This window comes from Pituophis catenifer, unplaced genomic scaffold (assembly GCF_029215685.1).
Source record: "Pituophis catenifer annectens isolate HBS135680 unplaced genomic scaffold, rPitCat1.0.hap2 SCAF_1, whole genome shotgun sequence".
Classification (NCBI taxonomy): domain Eukaryota; kingdom Metazoa; phylum Chordata; class Lepidosauria; order Squamata; family Colubridae; genus Pituophis; species Pituophis catenifer.
This window is the reverse complement of record NW_027256881.1, coordinates 94,352,771-94,375,814: the sequence shown is the minus strand read 5'-3', so window position 1 is coordinate 94,375,814 and position 23,044 is coordinate 94,352,771. Positions and strand designations below refer to the sequence as shown.

Sequence of the window (23,044 nt, the reverse complement as noted above, 5' to 3'; positions counted from 1 at the left end):
CATCTTCTTCTAACCAGGCAGAAAATTCAGAGAAAAAGGAGGAGGAATCAGAAAACAGTAGTTCAAAGAAAAAAGGAGGTTCAGAAAAATGAAAATAAGAGTGTTAGGAGAGTACATGAGATGCAAGTATACAACTATGGCAGTGTGCAATGATGTCACTCTCCTTCTTATCATTCCTTGTTTCTTTGATGGGCAGATATATCTGCCCATCTCAGCTATAGCAGCTATGGTCAGCTTACAGCAGCAAAAACAATACAAAACATATTATACAATGCAGCTACACCAAGAACAATCAAGAAACTAAACATAGCATGCAGGGGTGAAATCCAGCAGGTTCTGACAGGTTCTGGACAACTGGTAGCGGAAATTTTGAGCAGTTTGGAGAACCGGTAGCGGAAATTTTGAGTAATTCGGAGAACCGGCAAATACCACCTCTGGCTGGTCCCAGAGTGAGATGGGAATGGGGATTTTGCAGTATCCTTCTCCTGGAGTGGGGTGGGAATGGCAATTTTGCAGTATCCTTCCCCTGCCATGCCCACCAAGCCACGCCCGCAGAATCAGTAGTAAAAAAAAAAATTGGATTTCACCACTGGTGGCATGTCACATATTGTCACTAAAATGATGATTCACATGCCTGGAACACGATCAGTCTTAAGGGCCTTTAGAAGGGTCAGTAGATTTGGGTCAATTGAAGCTCAGGGGGAAATGGTCTTCCATTGGCCAGAGACATCAACCAATGAAGCTCATTTAGCTAATGTGTAACATGCATACACTGAGGCACATGCATGGACTGCTGTATTTTCCACCAGATGCTGCTCCCAGATGCTAAATTTGATTTAATGAAAGTGTTTCCTATCTTCAATATCTGGAAAAAAAATAATTTAAGAGAATTCACACATATACAGTAACAGTTTGCCATTATTAGCAAAGAAGATATCTATCCTGCCTGCATAAATTATTCTCATTTGCAGTTGTTTTATGGCATTAAATATATTGCCCCTTTCACATATAATTGAAAAAATACTAAACAAATCTTTGTGCAGTCTATTCAAACCATTAAAATATGATTCGTTATTATTTAGCAAGCACAGAAATGAACTGGAGACCAAAGTTTAATCCTCAGTGGTCCCATTAAGACTGGAAAGCTAAATGAAATTTGCCCAGACAAATCTGTGACTCACTTAATATAAAACAATGATAATTATGGCTCAGTTGAATTTTGCAGATTTCAGAATTGTTTGGAAATTTGCATATTCAGAAAAAAATTCTCCTCTATCACACAATGAAATAGCACCCAGATTTTTTGGTATAATAAGTTCAGAAACTGAAAGCAATCTTAAAAGGGCTGAGCAAATTTCAAGGTCTGATCATGTCAGCAACCAATTTGTCAATGAAGATACTAGATTTTAACCATGGCAAAATTGTCAGTAGAAGATGAAAATACAAAGAAGCCAAGGATAACCTTAAGCTATTTTAGGCACAGATTGGATAACATGGATAAACATGACAGGGAAGAAGGATAAGGACATTCATGTAAATTTTGGCCCATGGATTGGATCTAACATATGACTAGACAATAGCTTCTTATCTACAGAACCAGCAATGGGCAATGCAGTAATGATACCGATATTATAGAATTGCCCATTGTTGTTTTTGTAGAAATCATTATCCATACTAAAAGATTACAGCCTACTACATCCCAAAATCCTTCCAAAAGCTCATGTCAAACTGTAATTTTTAATTTCACAGGAGAGAAATTGTGATATAGAAAGAAAAAAACACATTAATTGAATTAAATGTAAATTACATTTTCACAGAATTCAAACATATAGAATTGTCTTCCTTGTTCCTCACAGTTCTTTGGCCTTAGTCAAGTATTTTAGTATTATTTTTTTTAGCTTTAAAAAGTTTTATTTATATTGTAGTCCAAATCAAGGAAATGAAAACATTCCAGAGAAGAACTTTTCCATTGTACTATTTGTTATGCAAGCATCTAAAAACTAAATGAAAATGCTAAACAAGTTTTAAGATCTTTCAGTTCTTCACAAAAAGAATATTTTGAGATTAACATACACATGTGCTTCAGTTCAACCCCCACATTTCTTTGTGTTTCTGAGGCAGGTCTGAAAGGAGGATAGAATTTTATTCAGCTAAAGATTGTAAACAAAATCTTGGACAATAATATACAAATTTGATAAATAATTAAATAAAAAGAAACAAGGTGTTATAGAATAACTAGAAATCCCAGGTATTTTAAAACTGAAATCAATGTTAGCAGTTTATGTTTGGTTCATAACTCTGTTAATTTGTGGAGAACAATAATTTAGTAAGTTCCCAGATGTCACTTCTCAATAGATTCTGCTGCATGCATAAATACCTTATATTTCCCAAATGTCATAACTCTGCTAAACAAATAATTCCCTCAACACTGTCAAGCTAGTTACTATTAATCTTCTCATTGTTCCTATCACCCATCTCCTCCCACTTATGACTGTATGACTGTAACCTTGTTGCTGGTATCCTTATGATTTATATAGACTGTTTCCTAATATGATTTGATTGCTTATTTGTTCCCTATGACTATCTTTAAGTGTTGTACCTTATGATTCTTGACGAATGTATCTTTTCTTTTATGTACACTGAGAGCATATGCACCAAGACAAATTCCTTGTGTGTCCAATCACACTTGGTCAATAAAGAATTCTATCTATCTATCTATCTATCTATCTATCTATCTATCTATCTATCTATCATATTTTACAGCATATATGAATATTACCTGCCAAGGTTCTGTAATCCACTAAGTCAAATATGACAATAGCCACTGCTGACCAGGTAACGATAAGAGCAACTACAAGGAGCCATGCTGCAGGTGAACTGAAGGTTGTTGCAAAATCTTCTGATACTGATCTCTTGGACATTTTCATATGTGGCACAGGAACTGATCCATTCTTGTTGTCTATGACCGTCGTCGTGGACACAGGTCCTAACAACAATTAAAAGAAATTAAATCAGTGCACAGTTTCTTGACACTGCATTTCCACCATTTCTCTGAATTTCCACTAAGACAAAAAGAGGAAAAAGAGAAGAGAATACAGGTATTCAATGCAGCAAAGATTGACAGGGGAAGTAGCCAAATGGAAAATAATTCCTAAGACAATTGGCAACCAACCATCGTTCTTAGGAGAAGTATAGGGAAAAGGAGAAGAGAATACGAAAAGAAATAAAGGAAAAGCACAGAATTAAAAAAAGGTCAAGGACAACATCCACAGGGCCAAGGGAAAGGAAACAGCAAGCTTTTGAAAAACATATAACAGTGCCTGTAGAATTGGCCCCAATTTCTCTCTTTCATTATAAGTATACTCTACAGTAAAATGAACCCTTAAATGTTTTAGCTTCTTGCTGTTCTTTATATTCCTATTTTATAAATGCAAATGTATAATGTTTTTTTATTCAAATTTTATTGAAATTGTTTATACATATATAGTGAACACTTGGCTCCACTGCAAGAGGTTTTAAAAATAAAGAATCCAAAAGCTTCCTTTAAGGAATAATACTGTACACTTAATAAATGCTTTATAGCTGTTGTTGTTACTATTTTCCAGTACTACCAAACCATAATGTCTATCTTGCTGTTTGGGTTTGGGATTATAAATGTGATTGCAGTTTGCCTTCAATTATACCTTGGCTTTCATTACTCTTGTTATTTGTAAGTTGCTTTCTGTTTAACTCTATTTTAGTTAGCCATAATTTCAATGGCAAGTTGGATGTCCACATAAATAAGCATACTATCAAGCAAATACACCTTCCAGAAATGATAAGTATTAGCCAAGTTTAAGGTGAAAATTAATTTGTTATTGCTACTTGCCTGCTGATTCAATGAAAGTTATATCCTAAGTACAAGACTAGTAGCAGACTTCTATTTTGATAGTTAAATGTATTATATTATGCAACAGATTTTTAAAAAGTATGAAGAATATTTATAGTCAAAAGTCATCTTTGAGACAAGTTGGATTCTTGGTGATTTATAGGAATATGTTCCTATAAATAACAACACCACCCCAGTAAGCAACCTCAGGATGGCACTTAAACAACTGAGATGATTCAATCATTCAGACAACCAGTTTTGGCTATGAGTTTATACAGCTGAAGACAATGATTCCAAAATTGTCCTCATTTTGAAATAATTTGATTTTCTGTAGAGTGTAACTTTAGTTTATCATTTCAGTGTAAATCATATCATTTACCAATGTGGTAAAATTAGATTATAATTTAATGCATAAAAAAACTAAGTGTACATTATTCTAGGTTTACACAATGACATATAATCAGAAGTGATGCATAATATCTAAGGAAAGAAAAGTGTACTTCTGCCATGATTCCCAAATGAGTGCAATAACTTCTCCTATCAATATGACAATCAATGCTTGTTCAAGTTATTTTGCTGCAGATTTTAGGCAGAGAGTGAGATCTTTGCAGATTTAAATGTGGTGACTGAAATTTTGAAACAGTTCCACCAATTGTCAGAATTAAAGTTGTTCAGATGTGTTCTTACAATCATTCATGATGATAACACAATCTCCCAGCTTTGCTAGTGAAGATTCTAATGCTTTTCAAAGTCGATAGACATAATTCTAATTGGCTTCCTTGCCAGCAGGACAATTTTACTCATTTTGCATTGTACACAATTTCCCTTGTTCTTTGTCCTCTTTTCATTTGCATTCTTTTCAAACATTCTTCTGCTGATCAAGTGATTTGTTTGAAACTTAGTATTTCTACCTTGAAATGTCATGTAAACTGAACAAAATTGGCATAGCTTTTGCCACTACATGAAATGGGTGTTATTGATGAATGATGTATTCAACTTATTGCATTCATATACATAGATGCAATCTGTATGCTTTTAAAAATATTTTTTACATGTTAAAAGGCAACACTTTTTCCATTTTCCAAGACATAATTTTGGTTCCGTCAAATATCTCCAGGAGACAAAGTGTGCCAAGTTACAAAGCTCTACTACAAAATGCCAAATTCCAAATCAGTAGCATTATGTGTTCCATCAAAAGTGGAACAGGTGATGCTGCTTAAACACATTCTATTTCAGCTGCTTCTATCGTGATGACTATTATTATATAACAGTTAACAGAGATAACAGCTATCTGGAAAGGCATTATACTACAAAAGAACATCCTGTCCAGAGATCTCAAAATTGTTATGAGCATCACCTGATTTACATATTGGAAAATCAAAGGGAAAGCAGATATTTCTGAAGTCATCCTGATTCACATTCCTTTGCTCCATTTTGACGAATCTTTGCATAAGGATGAACTAATTAAAGAATTCTTTTGCAAATTCTAATTCAAGCTCACCTGCTCTGCAACACCTGGACTAATATGCAGATTGAGGTATATCTATTTATCTGATTTTGCCGTTCTCTGTTTTAGTTCAAAAATGTGATGACTGGCATTAGAAATCTTCTGAAGAAAAATAGTGAAGGTAAAATGATGTATTTCTGAGTTCTCCAAAAAGTTCTGCTGCTAAATACTGAAAATGGAATATTACTCGGTGCTCAAAAATACAGGTAGTTCTCGACTTACAACAGTTCATTTAATGACCGTTCAAAGTTACAACGCCACTGAAAAAGTGACTTGTGACCATTTTTCTCACTTACAACCGTTGCAGCATGTCTTAGATCCTGAGCTCATTAGTTTTCAGAAGAAAAGAAGGAATAGAGACATTTTGTTAGTTTTTTGTGCCTTCAGTTCAGTGCTGACTCCTGGCAATTGCCTGGATTAGAACAATGTTTTTTTTTTTTTCAAAAGTAGTATGCCATTGCCTCCTTCCTAGGGCTGAGAGAGAGTAAATGGTCCCAAATCATCAGCTGGCTTCATGCCTACAAAGAGACTAGAATTCAGCCTCCCAGTTTCTAGTCTGATGGTTTAATCACTTCACCAATCAAGCTCTCAGACCATATTATAATGGTCTTCAAATACCTGAATCAATACAAGTACAACTCACACAACTCAAAATCTATTTTTGTTGCCTCAGTATGAAAGATCCATAATATTTATTTTAAGATACAGAAAGAAATCTGTTTTTTCTAATCAAGAAAAAACATCCTAGTTTGACACTGGAATAATAGTCTCAGAATATAGTTAATTACCGTATTTTTTGCACTATAAGATGCTCTGGACCATAAGACACACCTAGCATTTGGGGAGCAAAACAAGAAAAAAAATCTGCCTTTGCCTCCCAGCATCCATCGGTATTAATCTGGCTAGCATCCTTGCAGCAAACACCAAACAGCCTAGTCAGCTTCAGCATGGTATTGCAGCCTGATTTAGCATGAGCAGCTGATTGGCGGTTGGGTCAGCTTCCTGGAATACCGCCAATCAGCTGTTCCAGCTGATTGCAGCTCTCCATCGCTACTGTCACCGCCTCCGTGCCTCCCATTTTTGGCCTCCATGCACCCCATTTTCAGCCCCCACATGTTCCATTTTCAGCCTCCGCATGTCCCATTTTTGGCCTCCCAAATCCTGTTTTTGGCCTCTGGCCCTCCCATTTCTGGCTCCACCTGCCCCATTTTCAGCCTCCGCATGTCCCATTTTCAGCCTCTGCACGTCTCGTTTTCAGCCTCCCATACCCTGTTTTTGGCCTCTGCATGTCCTGTTTTCAGCCCATTCCAGGCGGCCTATTGCTGGCAGTGAATGGTGGTGGTGAGCAGCAGCGGCAATCCATGCTGCCTGGAATGGGCTGAAAACGGGACACACAGAGGCTGAAAACGGGGCACATGGAGGCAAAAAATGGCTGAAGGGGGGTGGGAGGGGCTTCAGCAACATTCACTCTATAAGACGCACAGACAGTTTCACCCACTTTTTTTTGGTGGGGAAGTGCATCTTATATGCAAAAAATATGGTACTTTTTTGCCAGTGCATTCTAGCAGAGACTGTATATTATTCTTTAGCCTTCTGCACTTGGCAAGATTTGCACTTAAAAACCTAAATAATTTTTTCTGGATAAGTGGTTTCTAGATGAGTCCATATTCAAGTACTATACTATACATATTTCATCTCTTCTAGAAGAGATAATTATTCTATAAAAATTGGATTAAATATATACATGCCAAGCAAAATTATGAACAAACCCATTTTCTATATGAAAATATGTAGCAGAGTTTTGAATGAGGAAAATCTACAACGAAATCAATTTCAGGACTGCTTTTAAGGGATAAATACAGAAAATATTCCTTAAAACAGTATGTGACCTGTTATTGCTGCTGTCTTTTATATTTTAAAAATGAATTAATATGGAAATAAAGTGCCTCTTTCTACAGAGTTCTTCCCCTCCTGCTGCTTACATCTACCTGGGGTTGGACCCTGCCTTTGTGATATAATAATTTCCACATCAATCTATTGTGAAGGTTATTATTGCTTTTAACTAAGAACAAAGCACCTGGAAAATTTGAATTTTTAAAAAAGAAAAGAAAAAAGAAATAAATCCAAATATACTTCATAAGAAGAAGATAGTGTTAATTAAGATATCGTTGTTTTCTCCTTACATAGATTTTTCACATTGATAATTGAAATTAATCATAAAGCTAGTATTTTTTCTAGCATTTCTCATTCCTTGTTGTAGTAGAGGCAGCCAAAAAGTGGGACTAGATTGGTCAGGAGATATCTGAATGAGGCATGTCTATATTTATTATAGTTTCTTATTCTCAATCATTGCCAAAAGCAACAATAAGAAAGTGCATTTGGTTCCTTCTATCCAACTACATACTTCAAGTCTGACAATGATGAAGACAAGAAATGATGAAAAGATTAGAAGCAGGAAAGAAATTCCTGGTGCCTCAGGGTCATCTCAAGTGTTTCCAAACAAGTAGATTCCCAATTAAAAGATCTTGAGCAAATCAAACTGATCCATTCAAACTGGAAATTTGAGATTCAAGAAGATATAACCCGATTTATCCTTTAACAAGTTCTAAGGGAAAACTGATTTAATAATTTAATTCATAAAAGTATTTATCCATAAGCTATAATGTGAAAGCTTTTATTTTATATTTTACAGAATGAGATTAAAATAGTGAGGCTGGTGGATTTTTCAGACAAAATCAATCTTCACATGTTTCAGTTATCACATCAGTGGTGGGTTGCCCCTGGTTCGCACTATAGAACCAGTAGTAAAACTGGCAGGAGGCCCTGCCCACTGACCCCGGCATCGCCAAAATGCACCTGCACATGCGCAGAAGCTTCTGTGCATGTGCAGAAGAGAGAGTGCACGCGGCCCCCATTGCAAACCAGTAGTAAAGATAAGTAGAACCCACCCCTGTATCACATGATTTGATTTAATGAACTCAAATGGTGTCTCTACTTCAATTCACAAATCTACTTCATTTGATCGAGTCTCCATCAAATCAAAGCACCCCTTTAGCAAAGTTTCATTATTCCTCCGCCCTAAGATGGTTCTCTGTAGAAAGAATTAAATGAAGGGAAGGCAGAAATAGTAATCTGATGGAAAAGAATTGTTCGAGTTAGTTCAAAACATCTGGAAAGCTACTGGTTACTTGCTTTATGTAAGAGATAATGGGAGAAAACAGATGTTAAATGCAAGTTGACATCCTCTGGATCTAATTTACCTACAGATAAATTTCAGTAAATAAAGCACAGCAATTCAAAGATAGAACAATTCTGTATTTCCTTAATTCTAAGCATCAGATGACCTGTGTTTCCTTCTGATTTTCTGTGATGGATTCTAGCATTCTAGTAAGCAAGACAAATGAAGCCAAGATAATATGATGACCTTTGAGTTATTTATTTATAAAATTTATTGGCCGCCCATCTTACCACAAGGTAACTTGAGGTGGTTTACAATTGTAAAAGATAAATTATACATTAATAAGCTAAAACAAACCCAGTGCTACAATCCAATTAATGATGGGGAGAGTGGGAGTAGGATGGGGGGAGGTGGGATCTGTTGTTAAATAACTACCTCCACTGTGATGTCCCCCCCATTGAAGTCCCAAGCTAGCTGGCAGAACCAGGTCTTTAGGCTCTTGCAGAAAGTCAGGAGGATTGGGGCTGATCTCACACCGGGAGAGGGGAGATGTTCCAGAGGGCAGGTGCAACAACAGAGAAGGCCCTGGTCCTGGACCTCACCCACCAGAATAGTCAGACTGACAGCGCTCACAGCATGCCTCCTTTAGCAGTACAGATGGGACAGGCCAATCCCAGTGGGATGCGATGGTCCCTCCAGTATATATAATATAATATAGAAAAGACTCAAATAATATTTCCAGAAAGTACTCACAAGAGTACCTTGAGCGTACTATGAGAGAAAATGGAAGCCTCTTAAGTTCAAAGTAACATATCTATTCAGACCATACATACACATAATTGTAAACTTTTTCAAGTTAGAAAAATAAGATGATATTGAAGTATATTTTTTTCTTTAAAATTTAGAAGTAATTTCATGGTAGTTTTAGATTAGAATTCTGAAAACATCCTGAGCTTACTGTAAATATATATGATAAAGAATATAATTCCTATATATAAATCATATGATTTCCACCCCCTTCTTTATTTCTATTATTGGTGTTTTTTTTAATTGCTTTTATGCATTTCAGCATTATTCAAATACAGAAAGGGGTTAGATTTTTAAAAAAATAAGACAGCATTGTTGATCCTGTCAAAATTCTTTTGCATATTGTGAATGCATTATGTGGTCCCACACAAACATTTCTATTTTAAATTAATGCAAAGTGATAAAGGTGCAAAAGTTCAGATTGCAGATACTTGGGAGAACAAAAGAGCTGACTTGACTGGGTTTTTTTTCTCATTGGGAATACTGTGTCACCTGCAGTTTCACAAACACCTTTGTATAGTCATTTCTGCAGAGATGGTAAAACCCAGAAGGAACAATAACTGACCTAACTATTCTTTTTGATATTGTTTCTGTAGGCTAATTATTGAATAGATTTAATGGGTCCCAACAGAATGAATTTTACACTTTCAATCAGTAGTGGTTTCCACTTATCTTCGCTACTGTGAGCGCACGCTTGTGCTTCTGCACATGTGCAGAACCTTCTGAGCATGTGCAGAGCATCCGTGATTATGTTTGGGTCGGTGGGCAGAACCTCCCACCGCCACCACTATTGGTTCGCCCAAACCGGGGCGAACTGGTAGAAACCCACCACTGTTTCAATGTACAAGAATATTTTAGAAGGTACATTTTATTGTAATACTTGATAATCAGGGAACCTACATTTCATTAGCTTGAGTGTAATCATTACAGATTTTGGAGGGGGATAGAACCCAAAACATTCTAGAATAAACAAAAACAACTTTGGTCTCCCAGTAAGAAGGTAATGTGGTTATTGTCCAGAAAAATTTGCTTAGGATGTTCACAAGATTATAAGAATAGCTCTTATCATGTCATGTTATATTTCAACATTTTGTTTCTTACAGAAGCCAACCAGTTACCTCTGAAGAAAAGTTCAAACTAACAAATCAGAATAAAATACAGATTTACCCCAGAAAGTATCAGTTAAAATTAAGTATTTGACAGATAATTATATATATATAAAAACAGGATATTGTTCTTTCTTATTACACTTGGTTAACTTCAATCTGCATAACCAAAATGTATTCACTAAAATATACACGTATTTTGGAGAAAAATAAAACAATCCAGAAAAATATGAAGGAATCCATAAATACAATCAGGATTTCATAGGCTATTCTATAGGAGTTTTTTGGAATATTGGATACTTTGATTCAATAATTTAATAAAATAAAAGAAACAAATAATACATAGTAGATAAAAATAACAATGAACAGTTTGTTATTTATTCAGTTTATTATTTGTTCTGATAACAAATTTCAAGGGTTAAACTTATATACCACTTTATAGTGGTCCTCTAGTGCTTCATAGCCCTCGCTAAGTGGTTTACAGCATCAGCATAGTACTCCTAACAATCTTAGTCCTCATTTTACTAACCTCAGAAGTATGGAAGGCTGAGTCAACCTTGAGCCGGTCAGGATCAAATCCTGGCAGTTGGCAATACTGCATTCTAATCACTATGCCACCACAGCTCTTATTTCACTTTAAATGTAATGGTTCTTGTCTTATTAATCTACCATGGATATCAAAAAGGCTTTGACTGTTTTGAAACATATTTAAAAGTATGCCTTTACTTTGTAACACCCTTTAAGTTTCTTAACTTTTCCATGCCTTATCATTGTATTGTATGGTATGGTATGGTATGGTATTGTCTCTTAAATCATCCCTGGAGGTTTGCCTTTCCTGACAACTGATCCTGCAAATGCTAACACCATGGCCTCAATCTCTGACTTCCCGTGTTGAACAGAAAAATGAGGCACAGAAGGTTACTTTCGACAGAATCTCTTAGTTAACAACAGAAATAGAAATCTCTCCATCATTCCATTTGTTTATGATATTATATATTGAAGACTTCACCACCTTTCACTGTGAGATTATACTATGCACCCACAAGCTGCCAAATACAAATATGCCAAATATAATTTGAAGAGGAACATATTCTTAATAAGATTTTATATAGAAAGCAACCTCAAAGAATCACTGCTGTGGATAATTACGGAAGTTATCTTAAATAAATGTATGCTAATTAAATGTAATTTTTAAATACTGGTTAAAAAAAATCTTCATATGTTTTTTTTTTAATTGAAAAAGTTTTCAAATACAAGTTTTTCCCCCTTTCCCCCCCTCTTCCCTAACCCCCCCTCACCACCCATCCCCCCCGTGACTTCTTCTTCACAACAATAAGCTAATTCATAATTAATTACATAATATTTTACCATGCCCTTACTCACTCCTCAAAGTACTGACCCTTAGCATAATATTCTTATAACTCCGCTTTTCTCCGCTTTTCGCAATAATCTACCCTTTTTCTCCTCCCCCAAACTTATAAAATATTATTATTATTACAACAACATAACCTTTAATCTTTTATATATATTAATATAACATTTCAAAGCAGCCTTCTCCAAATTTAACATTTATTCAGTTCTATCCAATTCTTCCACTCCCCAAAATATATGACTTAAAAATCCTTTTTCTTAAACTAATCAATCACTAAACTAGCCTATTTCAACCCAGTTTCCTGCAAGATTACCATACACTACAATTCTAAATATAATCCACTGCCCACTCTGCTAAAATATACATATGTCTATATATACATTCCATTTTATAAAAAGAGAAAAGACAATAACTTTAAATTTATAATTCATAAATTTATAAATCCATTTAGTATCTTCTTTGATGTCTTTCCACTAGATTGTTAAATCCATCATCCATAATAGGGTAACATAGCATCCTGGTGCAACAGTTTATTCAAAATCTTCAGTCATCTTCTGCCCCCATCAATAATGAATATCCTCATGTATATATAAAAGTAAAAACAACCACCCGAGTGACATTATAATTATATTCCATATAGTTGTAATTGTGGTTTTCATCAGGATTATAAATTCCCATCATCTTAGTGGGTAACAGCCAGATCTTCTGCATGCCCCAGCATAACTCTCTTGCCTTGTAACTCAAAATAGTTATAATATATTTATCGGTAAAAGAAATCCAAAATAGATAGTTCAAATCCAACAATGTAAGGCTCTTTCCACATCCCAAAATCACGGCATTGCAGAGATCTGCCACTTTCCTCAAGATAGTATTAAACGATAATTCGCCTCCAATATCTTTTCACATATTCATTTATTTTTTAAAATCCCTGGCTTCACTGTTGCTTGGTTTAGAAACTACTATTTCTACGAGATCTGTTTCTTTTCTTTTTCTTTTGCGGATTGCATTTCCATCCAGATTTCCTTCCTACAAGTTGTATATCAGCTGATCGGTTGTCATTCTGCTTTATAAATTGATCTTGTTGGTTTTGTTTTATTATCTCATATGTCTTTTCCATCACTTGTATATCAACTAGTTGATTTACGCACTTGTCTGTAACTTGATAATTCATCACATTAGAATCAGATGACACTGCTCTCAAATTTGTAGACAGTCCAGCTGGGGTATCCAAGGAGTCCGAAGACAGTTTATCTACCACAGCCTCTGTAATTTGATGTTTTCCCTTTATTTCCAGCTCCTTTTGCTTGTCCTGTGTTATGCCTAAAGATGTTAAATTTATTTTTAAAATTTTTTGATAAAATTCTTCCGCTTTTTCGACAGTATTCAGTTGGTATCTTACTCCTTGGTATCTCAATATTAAACCAACTGGGACGTCCCACCTAAATAGAATATTCCTTTTTTTTAACTCATTCACTAGAAAACCAAATTTCTTCCTCTCCATTAACATCTTGGGCGGGAGTTCCTTAAAAATCCAAATCTTTCTTCCACGAAGTTGCAAAGTAGAATTATAAGAATTCTGCACAATATTATTTCTAATTTCTTTGTCTGTAAAATAAATCACCACATCTCTAGGCAATTGCCTTTGTTTTGCCAACCAGGAGTTTATTCTATAAATTCTGTCAATCCTGCAAAACACTTCATCAGGTTGAACCTTTAAAATCCCAGCCAGAATTTCAGAAGATATCTTCCTTAAATCATCTCTGTCATTTTCCTGCAGACCTCTCAGTCTAATTGCATATTCTGTAAAATTGTGTTGGATCATTAAAACTTCTCTTTCAATCCTCTGTTGTACAATTTCTTCATTACCAGTCTTTTGATCAGCCTCCATTTTAAGTTTGTCTTCTGAACTATTATCCTGAATGTTTGCCAAATCCATTTAAATTTTTTGGATCTTGTCATCCAAATTCTCCTCAGTTTCTTTCATTTTAGACTCTGATAATTTAGTATTTGCTTCCAACTGAATCACAAAGTCTGCTAAGCCATTAGCTGTTTTTAAAATCTTTCGATCCAAAAAGCCAAACTTAGATTTCACCAATTCACCAATTTCTTTGATTTCCAACTTAAATTTTTCAAGTTGCTGATTCACAATCTCATCCCTTCTTACAATCTCATCAAGAAGAAATTCTATTATATTAAAGTCAGGTTTCTGAGACTGGAGAGTTAAAACTTGTTGATGTAATTTATTAATGGGGGAATCCCCCCCCCACTGCCTGTTTGTCTAGCTTTATAAGTCTCAGTGCCATTTTTCCACGCAGACAAAATTTACTGGAAAAGAGAAAAAAAAAAACTTTTTTCCAACCAAGATCAATATCAGATCCCCAAGGAAAAAAAAAAGGAAAAAAAAAACAGAAGTGAGAGTGAGGTTTTGCCTTCAGTTACAGCCAAAAGTATTCATTCCACTACTTTGTAATTGAAAACGGAAGGAGTTTCCCTTTCAGCCTCTCTTCAAGCCGCAGCAGCAATCGCCATTTTAAAAAACTTTTTTCCCTTCACTTCACTTCTTAGGCAAAATAAAATAAAAAGAATACTTGCGCTTCAGGATCAGAGGTCCAGCTCATATCTTCTTTAATTAATTTATTTGACAGATTTACAGGCTTGCTTTTGCCCCCTAGCTCTGCGTGTAGCAGAGATTTCCCAGAGCCCGGAGCATCGGCTGGGGATACGGGGAGTCTCTTCCGCTCCCTCCCAAAAGTAAATAAAAAACTTTTGGGATTAGGCAGAGGACTCTACCCACCCCAGCCGGCTCTATCTCCGTTTCCTAATGGAAACGGAGTTTTTTCGAGCCGCCATTCCGCTGAAAAAGGCGGCTCTTACAGGCAGTGGGTTCGACGATCCCGAAGGAGCGTCCAGCGGGGACAAGCAGCAAACCGGAAGCCAAAAAAAAAAAAATCTTCATGTTTATTTGGTTATTTTCACTTAAGACCATTTTCAGCATAAGAAGTAGACAAAATAATTTCATTTGTTGCTCAGCACAGTTGTTGTTGTTGTTGTTTTTAAATCTATTGTTATTGCAGGATCCAATTTGGGTCAGTCACTGGGACCAGAGATTTAGTCTTCCAAGTTTTTGGACTCATGCTGGAGTCCATCCTCATGGAACTTTTTTCTCATCAGAATGTGAATGGGCTCCAACATGAGCCCAAAAGTTCAGAAGACTGAGCCACTGTTCCCGGTGACCAACTGTGATTGGATCCTGCAACACATATATTTGCCTTCATTCGTTTGTTATTTATAAGAAAAAGGAAACTATTATCAAATACTAGCATCAATTACTGATAAAGTAATACTAGTATTTAAGAAAGATTGATCTTGATATAAAGCATGATAAATGGATTTTTTTTACCCAACCCAGGGGATGTGTGAAATCATGAGTGGTACCACTATTATTAACATCCCTACATCTATTATTTTCCTTTACTGTTTTATTAATTTACTTTTATAGTTGTTAATGTTTTTAAAATAATTGTTATGCAATGCTTTTAGGTTCTATGTATCTATATCTGTATCGATTCACACACATACTGTTTTATTAGATTGGATAATTGTCTTATAACTGTTGTAGAGAAGGATAGAAATCTCTTTATATATATATTTCTTTTCTCTTTCTTGCATTTTAGCTTTTGCTTTCATTTCTTTTTCACTTTTAATCTTTATTTTTAAAATTTTGATAAAATTATATATTATCAAAATATATAACTATACAAATATTTTGTATATTATACAAAATATAAAAAAATAACCGCTGTACAACTGCTCCAACTATCTGTCAAAGATCTCTTTCCTTTGAAAGTTATTTTTTGCCATCTATAAGCTACATGATCTTCTGGGATGCTAAAATCCAAATGAAACTTTTCTTTCTTTTTTAAATTTCCCATCTTTTATATTTTACCCCTCTACTAAAACATTCCAGCTGAGCTTTACATTTAATAATTGAAAGACTCAAGATATAAGTATCTGCACAATAATAATGCAGATGTTTATATCAGATAGATTATGTAGTAGAAAAGCTCCCCATAACTCTTCTTAGGAAAAAGAATTCTAAGTTACATCAGCTACTCAGTTATTCTTAAATCTTGAGAACTTTCGATATAAACTTTATTAAAACTCTACACATAAAATAGACATAAAAACACATATACAAAAACATACAAACATATACAAAAACAAAACAAAACAAAACATCTAACATAAGTAAAAAAATCCATAGTCTATTTCCACCCTTCACTTTCCTCAGGCATCCATTAACCATTTCTTATATTGTTTTAATCACTATTTACATTTCCACGATCTTCTCTTGTTTAATCTATAAAACCCTTTATCATCAAACTATTTTTCTCTACTTTTGTAATGTAACCCCAATTTTTAATAAAACTCTCTGTAGATTTCTTTCTCGTTAGATAAGTTTTGCCCATCTCTGACAAGTCTGTAAATTTAAATAGTCTTCACTATTTAAATACTAATACTCTTCATTGTTTGAAGCTTCTTTAGTTTTCCATTTCTATGGATATAATAATCTTGCTGCTGTAACAATGTGCAACAATAAGACACATGCTTTTTACTCAGTTCTTCTTCCATTGACTCTAATAAGTAAAGGTCTGGTTTCATCTAAAAAGGGATTTCCATTTTTTTTTCTCCAATGTCCTGTGGATCATCAACCAAAAATTTTGGTCCTTCACAATTCCATTACATATGATAATAGGTTCCATCCACTTTTCCATATGGCCAAACTTTACTTGAAATGTTTTTATACATTTTTTTGTTTCATAGGTGTCAAATGACATCAATATATAATTTTATAAAGATAGTCTCTTAAATTGTTGAGCAGAGTACATTAAATACTTTAGTCCACATTTTTTTCCAGTGCCAATATTGGCCCAAAATTTAGCATCCATTTAATATTACATCCCTCAACCTGTTCAAGTTTTGTTTTGTATTGGTCACTGGTTTCAACCTTTTGAGCCAGCAAGTAGATTGTTACCTTTTAAAGAATTTTGGTGTCAGGTTCCGATGTTATCTCAAATAAGACATTGATCTTTTGTATGAACCTGGTCTTGTCCAGCTTCAACATGTTCTTCTTCAAATACTTCATTACATCTACCCAAACTCTGATCAAAGTAGACAGCTCTATTGGCTTTGTGCCTGATCTTCACAAATATACCACTCAACATGAATATTAAGCATCGCAGAAATAGAAAGCAACAGATTCAGTCTCCAATAATATCCAATGCAAATTCTATTATATTAAACTTATTTTGCTTTTATATTTCATTAACAACTGCAGTGATTTTGGACACAGTGTTGGTCTGTTGAATAAGAGCTTTTGTTACAGAAAGAATGGTTATAAACTTGGGAAAGTAGAATGCAAAGATTCATAATGGAAAAAAATTGCTATGAGATTCCATTGTCAAATTGAACAGTATATTTAAAAGCCTACATTTAAAAAATCCTTCATCATTGTACTGAATAAAACGTTTGTATACATTAATAGTCTGGATATATTAAAATTATTCATGAACTATTGATATTTTCTAGATAACCATTTCTTTATTTATAAGTTCAGATTTTATTCTCTCTAGCCTTCATTCAGGCAACCCTCATATACAACTTTCAAAACTATATAATTACTGAAGACTTTCAGAATTAATAGCATCTAGTCTTACAAAGCACTGAATGTATTTCAAAGATTTAATTTGATAAGGCATACTGTGTAGCGTTTACATTTGCATCATGCCTTTAGGTGATTTGTTCTTGAAGGTTCAAATCCTGTGTTTTACTTCCTCTGTAACAACCCATGCTGCACTTCCCTAATTAAACACAGTGGGGGAGATTAGAATCCTAACTTCTCTTTTTTGGGGAGAGAAATATTTGCACATTTTCAAGGCATGATCTGAAAACAAATGCACTATAGAAATATTTGTTTAGTAACATGGAAAACAGCATTTGAAATTGCATTATTTCTACCATTATTCCTGTTGGGCATACCTTTGGTGGAAAGCCAGTTTTGAGCTCATATAATTTGTGAAGTGGAATACTGCAAAAATCTGCAGAACGTAAAATGTATGAAACAGGAAATTAAAATTAGCCCTAAATGGCATGGGGCCAGGTTACCTGCAGAACCATCTTCACCCCATTACGTCAGCTTGTCCCACCCAGTCAGACAGAGATGGTATATTATAGACGCTGTCAGTTAAAAAATTTCAACTGGTGGCACCCAGGAAAACAGCCTTTTCTGCCATTACCGCCACTTTTTGGAACATTCTACCCCTAGAGGTGAGCCCCCCTCCCACTTTCCTGGCCTTTTGAAAATGTCTAAACACCTTGCTCTCCATCTTGCTGGGGGGGGGTCACAGAGAAGCACGCAATTGTGGGGCTGAATATCACCTAAAGGCCCTCTCTTCCACCTTTTAATTCTGAATTTTACCTATCTTTGCCTTTTATCTAAATTTTATGTACAGTTTTTATGTTTTAAGAGTTTACTTGTACTCCTCCCAGAGTCCCTCTGTGAGGGAGATGGGAGGCTTCTAAATTTGATACATAGATAAAAAATGAATAAAATCAAGCAGGAATTATCCTGCCTTAGGCATGAAAGCTGGCCGGATGACTTTGAGCAAGTCACTCTTCCTTAGCTCAACTCATGTCAAGGGTGGTTGTTATGGAAAAGACAGGAAGAGTAAGACGTATTAGGTATGTTCACTGCCTTGAGTTACTTATAAAAATAATAAAAGCAAGATAAAGTATCTTTAAAAAGTGCCTGAAAGATTTGCCAGCAAATGTAAGATGGATTCAGAAAGCGAAAAAATACATAAATGCCAAACAACAATATAGTGACTAGGATGAGCTTTAAAATCTACCATCCCAGTTTTATTATTATTTCTTTGTCCTTTTTATTTCTGCAGCCTCTCTATCTAAGCCTGCCTTCCCAAGCTTTATATGACCAAAGCTATTTTTAGAGGTGACTGATGATCAGGTTTTATTAACTAGTACAAATTCCAGCTGCTAAAGAGGAGCAGCTTCTTCCCTTCAAGCATGCCCTTCAGCAAAGCCACGATTTCCTTAAAATATATATATAGATCATGCTGAGTGGCTGAGTCTATTAAAAATAGTGAGTAGAAATCTTTTTCAGACAATTAGAACATCAAGATTGTTACAGTACCTTCTGCTGCAATCTCAGTCATAATGCTGATGGTAAGAAATGCACTGTGAAAAAAGGTCAAGTTGTATTAGCAGCTCAGAGGATCTGACAGGGCCAATGTTGACTCTCGCAGGAGACAGTGTTTTAAAAGGTGGGATGTCCTCTGCACTTCTAACTTTCTTTGGGTTCTTCTTTTGAGCTACTTTCTCTACAAAGCCCTGCCTTGCCTTCCCCACCTTCGCTAGAAACTAACCCTCTCCCAAGGCAGTATTCACAGCTACACTAAAGTATCAGCTTCTAATAAAAATAGCCATGGCTCTCAGCAGATCTGTAGCTCAGCTTATTTGGCATCCTAGGCACCACTCAGGGACTTGATCTATTTTATTCAGTTTTAAGCACCCAGCTCCAAACTAGAAAGCCAAGCCGGTAAAAGCAAAGGCAGCACAAAGGAACTGGAAGGAGCTGTCAAAGCCCTAGCCGCTTCTTTTAATATGATTACAGTTCTTTGAGGTCTATGGCAGAAAACATGAAATACAGACTTGACAGTAATCTTATCCAACCAAGCTGAAATGTATTCTTAGCATACTCTTAGCACATTCTTTCCGGGCCTTATTTGGGTTGGGAAGGACACGGTGAAGCCAGCCACAGTGACTGAAGAAGAAAATTTAACTTAGGTAAATTTTCCCCTGTTGAATTCCCTGCTGACATTTAAAATCACTGAAATACTCCATCTCACCCTCTGTTTCTTTTTTTAGTTCTTGCCCCTCAGTTTCTAAGAAGAAATCTGCTGGTTCATACCATGAATGAATCTCTTCCAATGCATTTTCAAATCTCTGAGTGTACATATTAATAGCTATGGTTACTGGCAAATGCAGAGTCCTGATGTTCGCTGGTATCAATGTAACTCTTGATGGATAGATATTTTTTAAAAATATAAAAAGTTTTTTATTTTTAAGTTTATGTTTAAACAAACAATACATCATTAATTATTCAGTGCGTCAACTGAGTACAAATTTTTGTGTCATCATATCCTTTACCATCATTTTCTTGCCACATTTCTACCTTGCTTTTACATTTTAATTTAATTTATTACATTTTTTCCAAATTTCTTACATTTATATTAATTTTATGTATATTAATCTCTATCCATTGATAGAATTGCCCCCATATCCTGTAATACTCCTATTCTTCCTTTCCTTTAATTGCCAATGTTAATCTATTCATTTCTGCACATTCCAATATTTTCTTAATTACCTCTCCCTCTATAGGGATTTTTTCTGCTTTCCAATTTTGTGCAAATATAATCCTCGCTGCAGTTGATGGATAGATAATATGTGTGCCTGTTTCGTTTTTAATTTAATATAAAATGTCTGCAATGTCAAAGCTTAGACAACTAAGGGAAGTTTGGAAATCTTCAATGAATTACATGATGCTTCATAATGTCTAGATCAGACTGTGAATTCTCTAGTGTTCACAATGGGATATGTTTAAAACAGCATTTTGAGCAGATGTGTTTGAAACAGCATTTTGAGAACCTAGACTGAAAAATCCATACATTTTCAAACCCCTGTATTTTTATATGTACACTCTGTTTTTGTGAAGCGATGGGGGGGACAAATGTCATATTGTTATAAAGAATGTTTTATAGAGGACAGAATGCAAGATGAGAATTCTTCAATGTGGCAGGACCCACTATGATTTAGTTTTCCTTTATTTACAGTAGGCTGAAAGTGAGATATTTGATATTTTTTTCCTTGTTACAATCAAACCATGTCCTGCTGAGATTTAGTTTTCCAGCAATTATTCCTCTCTGTAGGAATAATTGGAAAAGAGATCTACTAGGATGGCCTGCTTCCAGAAGCTGAATGATTCCAATGGATTCTAGAAGATTTAGCTAAATATGGAATACAGAGGTGACCAAGATGGTTGATGCAATAATTTCTAAATTTCTTCTCCCATGACAGAGACTCTTGCCTGAAGGCAATGAAGTAGAGATAGAAGATTATTAGAATGCAGGAGGATAACTTAATGTCAAATCTGATCACTAGTAGAAACTCATTATCACTATTTTATGGTCATGAAGAGTTGAAAAAGCAATTCTCTGAGTAACTTTAGCCAAGCTTCTCCAAAAGGCTTGGTTCTTTTTTGGATCTGACCGTAATAGAGGTCATATAGAACCTCAAGTAGATTGTTGCATCACTTCATGGCTAGACACTTTGAAGGAAAATTGATCAAATATGTCTATAATTTTATTCTACAGTTCCAATAGTAGAAGTGTCCATGATTGTTTAATCACTTCTCTAAATTAATTTCAGTGTTAAGGCCTGATATAACATCACCACATGCTTGTTCACCCTTGGCACTCATGGGTTGTCTCATTTGGTGAGAAGATGAGGATGCCTAATTAATAAATCAGTGCCTGGTTATGAAGACTAGCAAACCAAAGCTCAGTGCAGACAAGATAGACTCTAAAAGATTAAATCTGTAGTTTAGAGGTGCTTCTGGATCAATTTCTGAAATTACAGCATACACTGCATCAGTGACAAGAAACAGCTTTCATCAGTTAGGGCTGGTATGCCAGCTGCAGTCATACTTAGACAGAAATAAGCTCTCTATGATAATTTTTAGATTGCTGCCATATATTTTATATGACCCTGAGCATGCTCCAAAACACCAATTAAAATATTGTAGTAAGAATCCTGATTAGAACTGAGTGACATACAGTAAACATAACCAGCTCTTTTGGCTCTTCAATAGTTCCCAATTACTTTCCATTTAAAACTTAAGCCCTTCACAGCATGAGACCACAGTTTTGAAGTAATGACTCTTTCCATATTGTCAAACCCTTTAAGACTGGCAAACTCAGGAGTTAAAAGTCACTTTGACTTCTGAAATGAATGAATAAATGCTAAGGTAACAGAATCTTGAAAGCCATCCAAAGTTATTCTCCAAATTAACTTATACTAAGAGTGATGAAAGCAGTATTACTCTCTTTCTCACATTTTTCTCACTATTTGGGACAAAGCTTTTTCAGTTGTAACCCCTGATTTGTATGCCTCCCCCATGGTAACAAAAGTGATTAGGGGACTGGAGGCTAAAACATGGAAGAACAGTTACTGGATATATCTAATCTAATGAAATGAAGGACTAAGAGTGACATATTAGCACTGTACCAATATTGAGGGGCTCCTACAAGATGAAGGGTTCAAACTATTTTCCAAAGCACTGAAAAGCAAGACAAGAAACAAGGGTTGGAAACTAATCAAGGAGAGAAGCAACCTAGAACTAAGGAGAAATTGTCTAACAGTGAGAGCACTCAATAAATGGAATATCTTGCCTCCAGAGGTTGTGGGAGCTCCAACAATGGAGGCTTTCAAAAAGAGACTGGACAGCCATTTGTATGAAATGATATAAGGTCTCCTCCTCGAGCAGCATGTTGGACTACAACAGGGGTGGGTAAATGTGGCTCTTTTACAGCCTGTGGACTTCAACTCCCAGAATCCCTAAAACAGCTTGGCTGTCTCAGGAATTCTGGGAGTTGAAGTCCACAGGTTGTAAAAGGGCCACATTTGCCCACCCCTGGACTAAAAGACTTCCAAAGTGCTTTCCCACTCTATTATTCTATGTTCTATGGTACCATTTCTTTATCTTTTTGGCACCCGGCAAAGACATTCGTATTTTTCTAGGCGTTTTAACGATGTGTTGATGTGACTGTGATATTTTAAGCTTTTTCTTTGCTTTTGTTTTGTTTATGTGATAGCTTATTATTTTTATACCCTCTTGTAATATTTTAATGTATGTTTTCATAAACTCTTTTAATCTATTTGTACAATTGAATTTTACTGTTAACTACTTTAATGGCAAAATATATACTCGAGATTTCAAGAAGATATAAGAACATCTTCAGAAAAAAGTTTAGTTCATGGCTAGGTTTTGTGTAATGCCTGCTGAATTTGGAGCAATAGAGGGACAAGAACAGCTACAATGTCTACTATCAGTGCTATCAAATTACAAAAA

The 23,044-nt window shown here is 35.2% G+C and overlaps 1 protein-coding gene across 32 annotated transcripts in view; it reads right to left on the bottom strand.

The window, feature by feature from the left end:
• Positions 1-19,532, bottom strand: part of TRDN (triadin) — a 235,945-nt gene extending 216,413 nt beyond the window's left edge. For all 32 annotated transcript variants that reach the window (XM_070932750.1, XM_070932740.1, XM_070932754.1 and 29 more), the window contains exons 1-2: positions 19,049-19,532; positions 2,780-2,986 (exon numbers count right to left, since the gene is read on the bottom strand). In XM_070932750.1, the coding sequence (XP_070788851.1) occupies positions 2,780-2,986; positions 19,049-19,070 (229 nt within the window). In that variant the 5' untranslated portion in view covers positions 19,071-19,532. The remainder of the gene's footprint in view (positions 1-2,779; positions 2,987-19,048) is intronic.
• Positions 19,533-23,044: the final 3,512 nt, after the last annotated feature.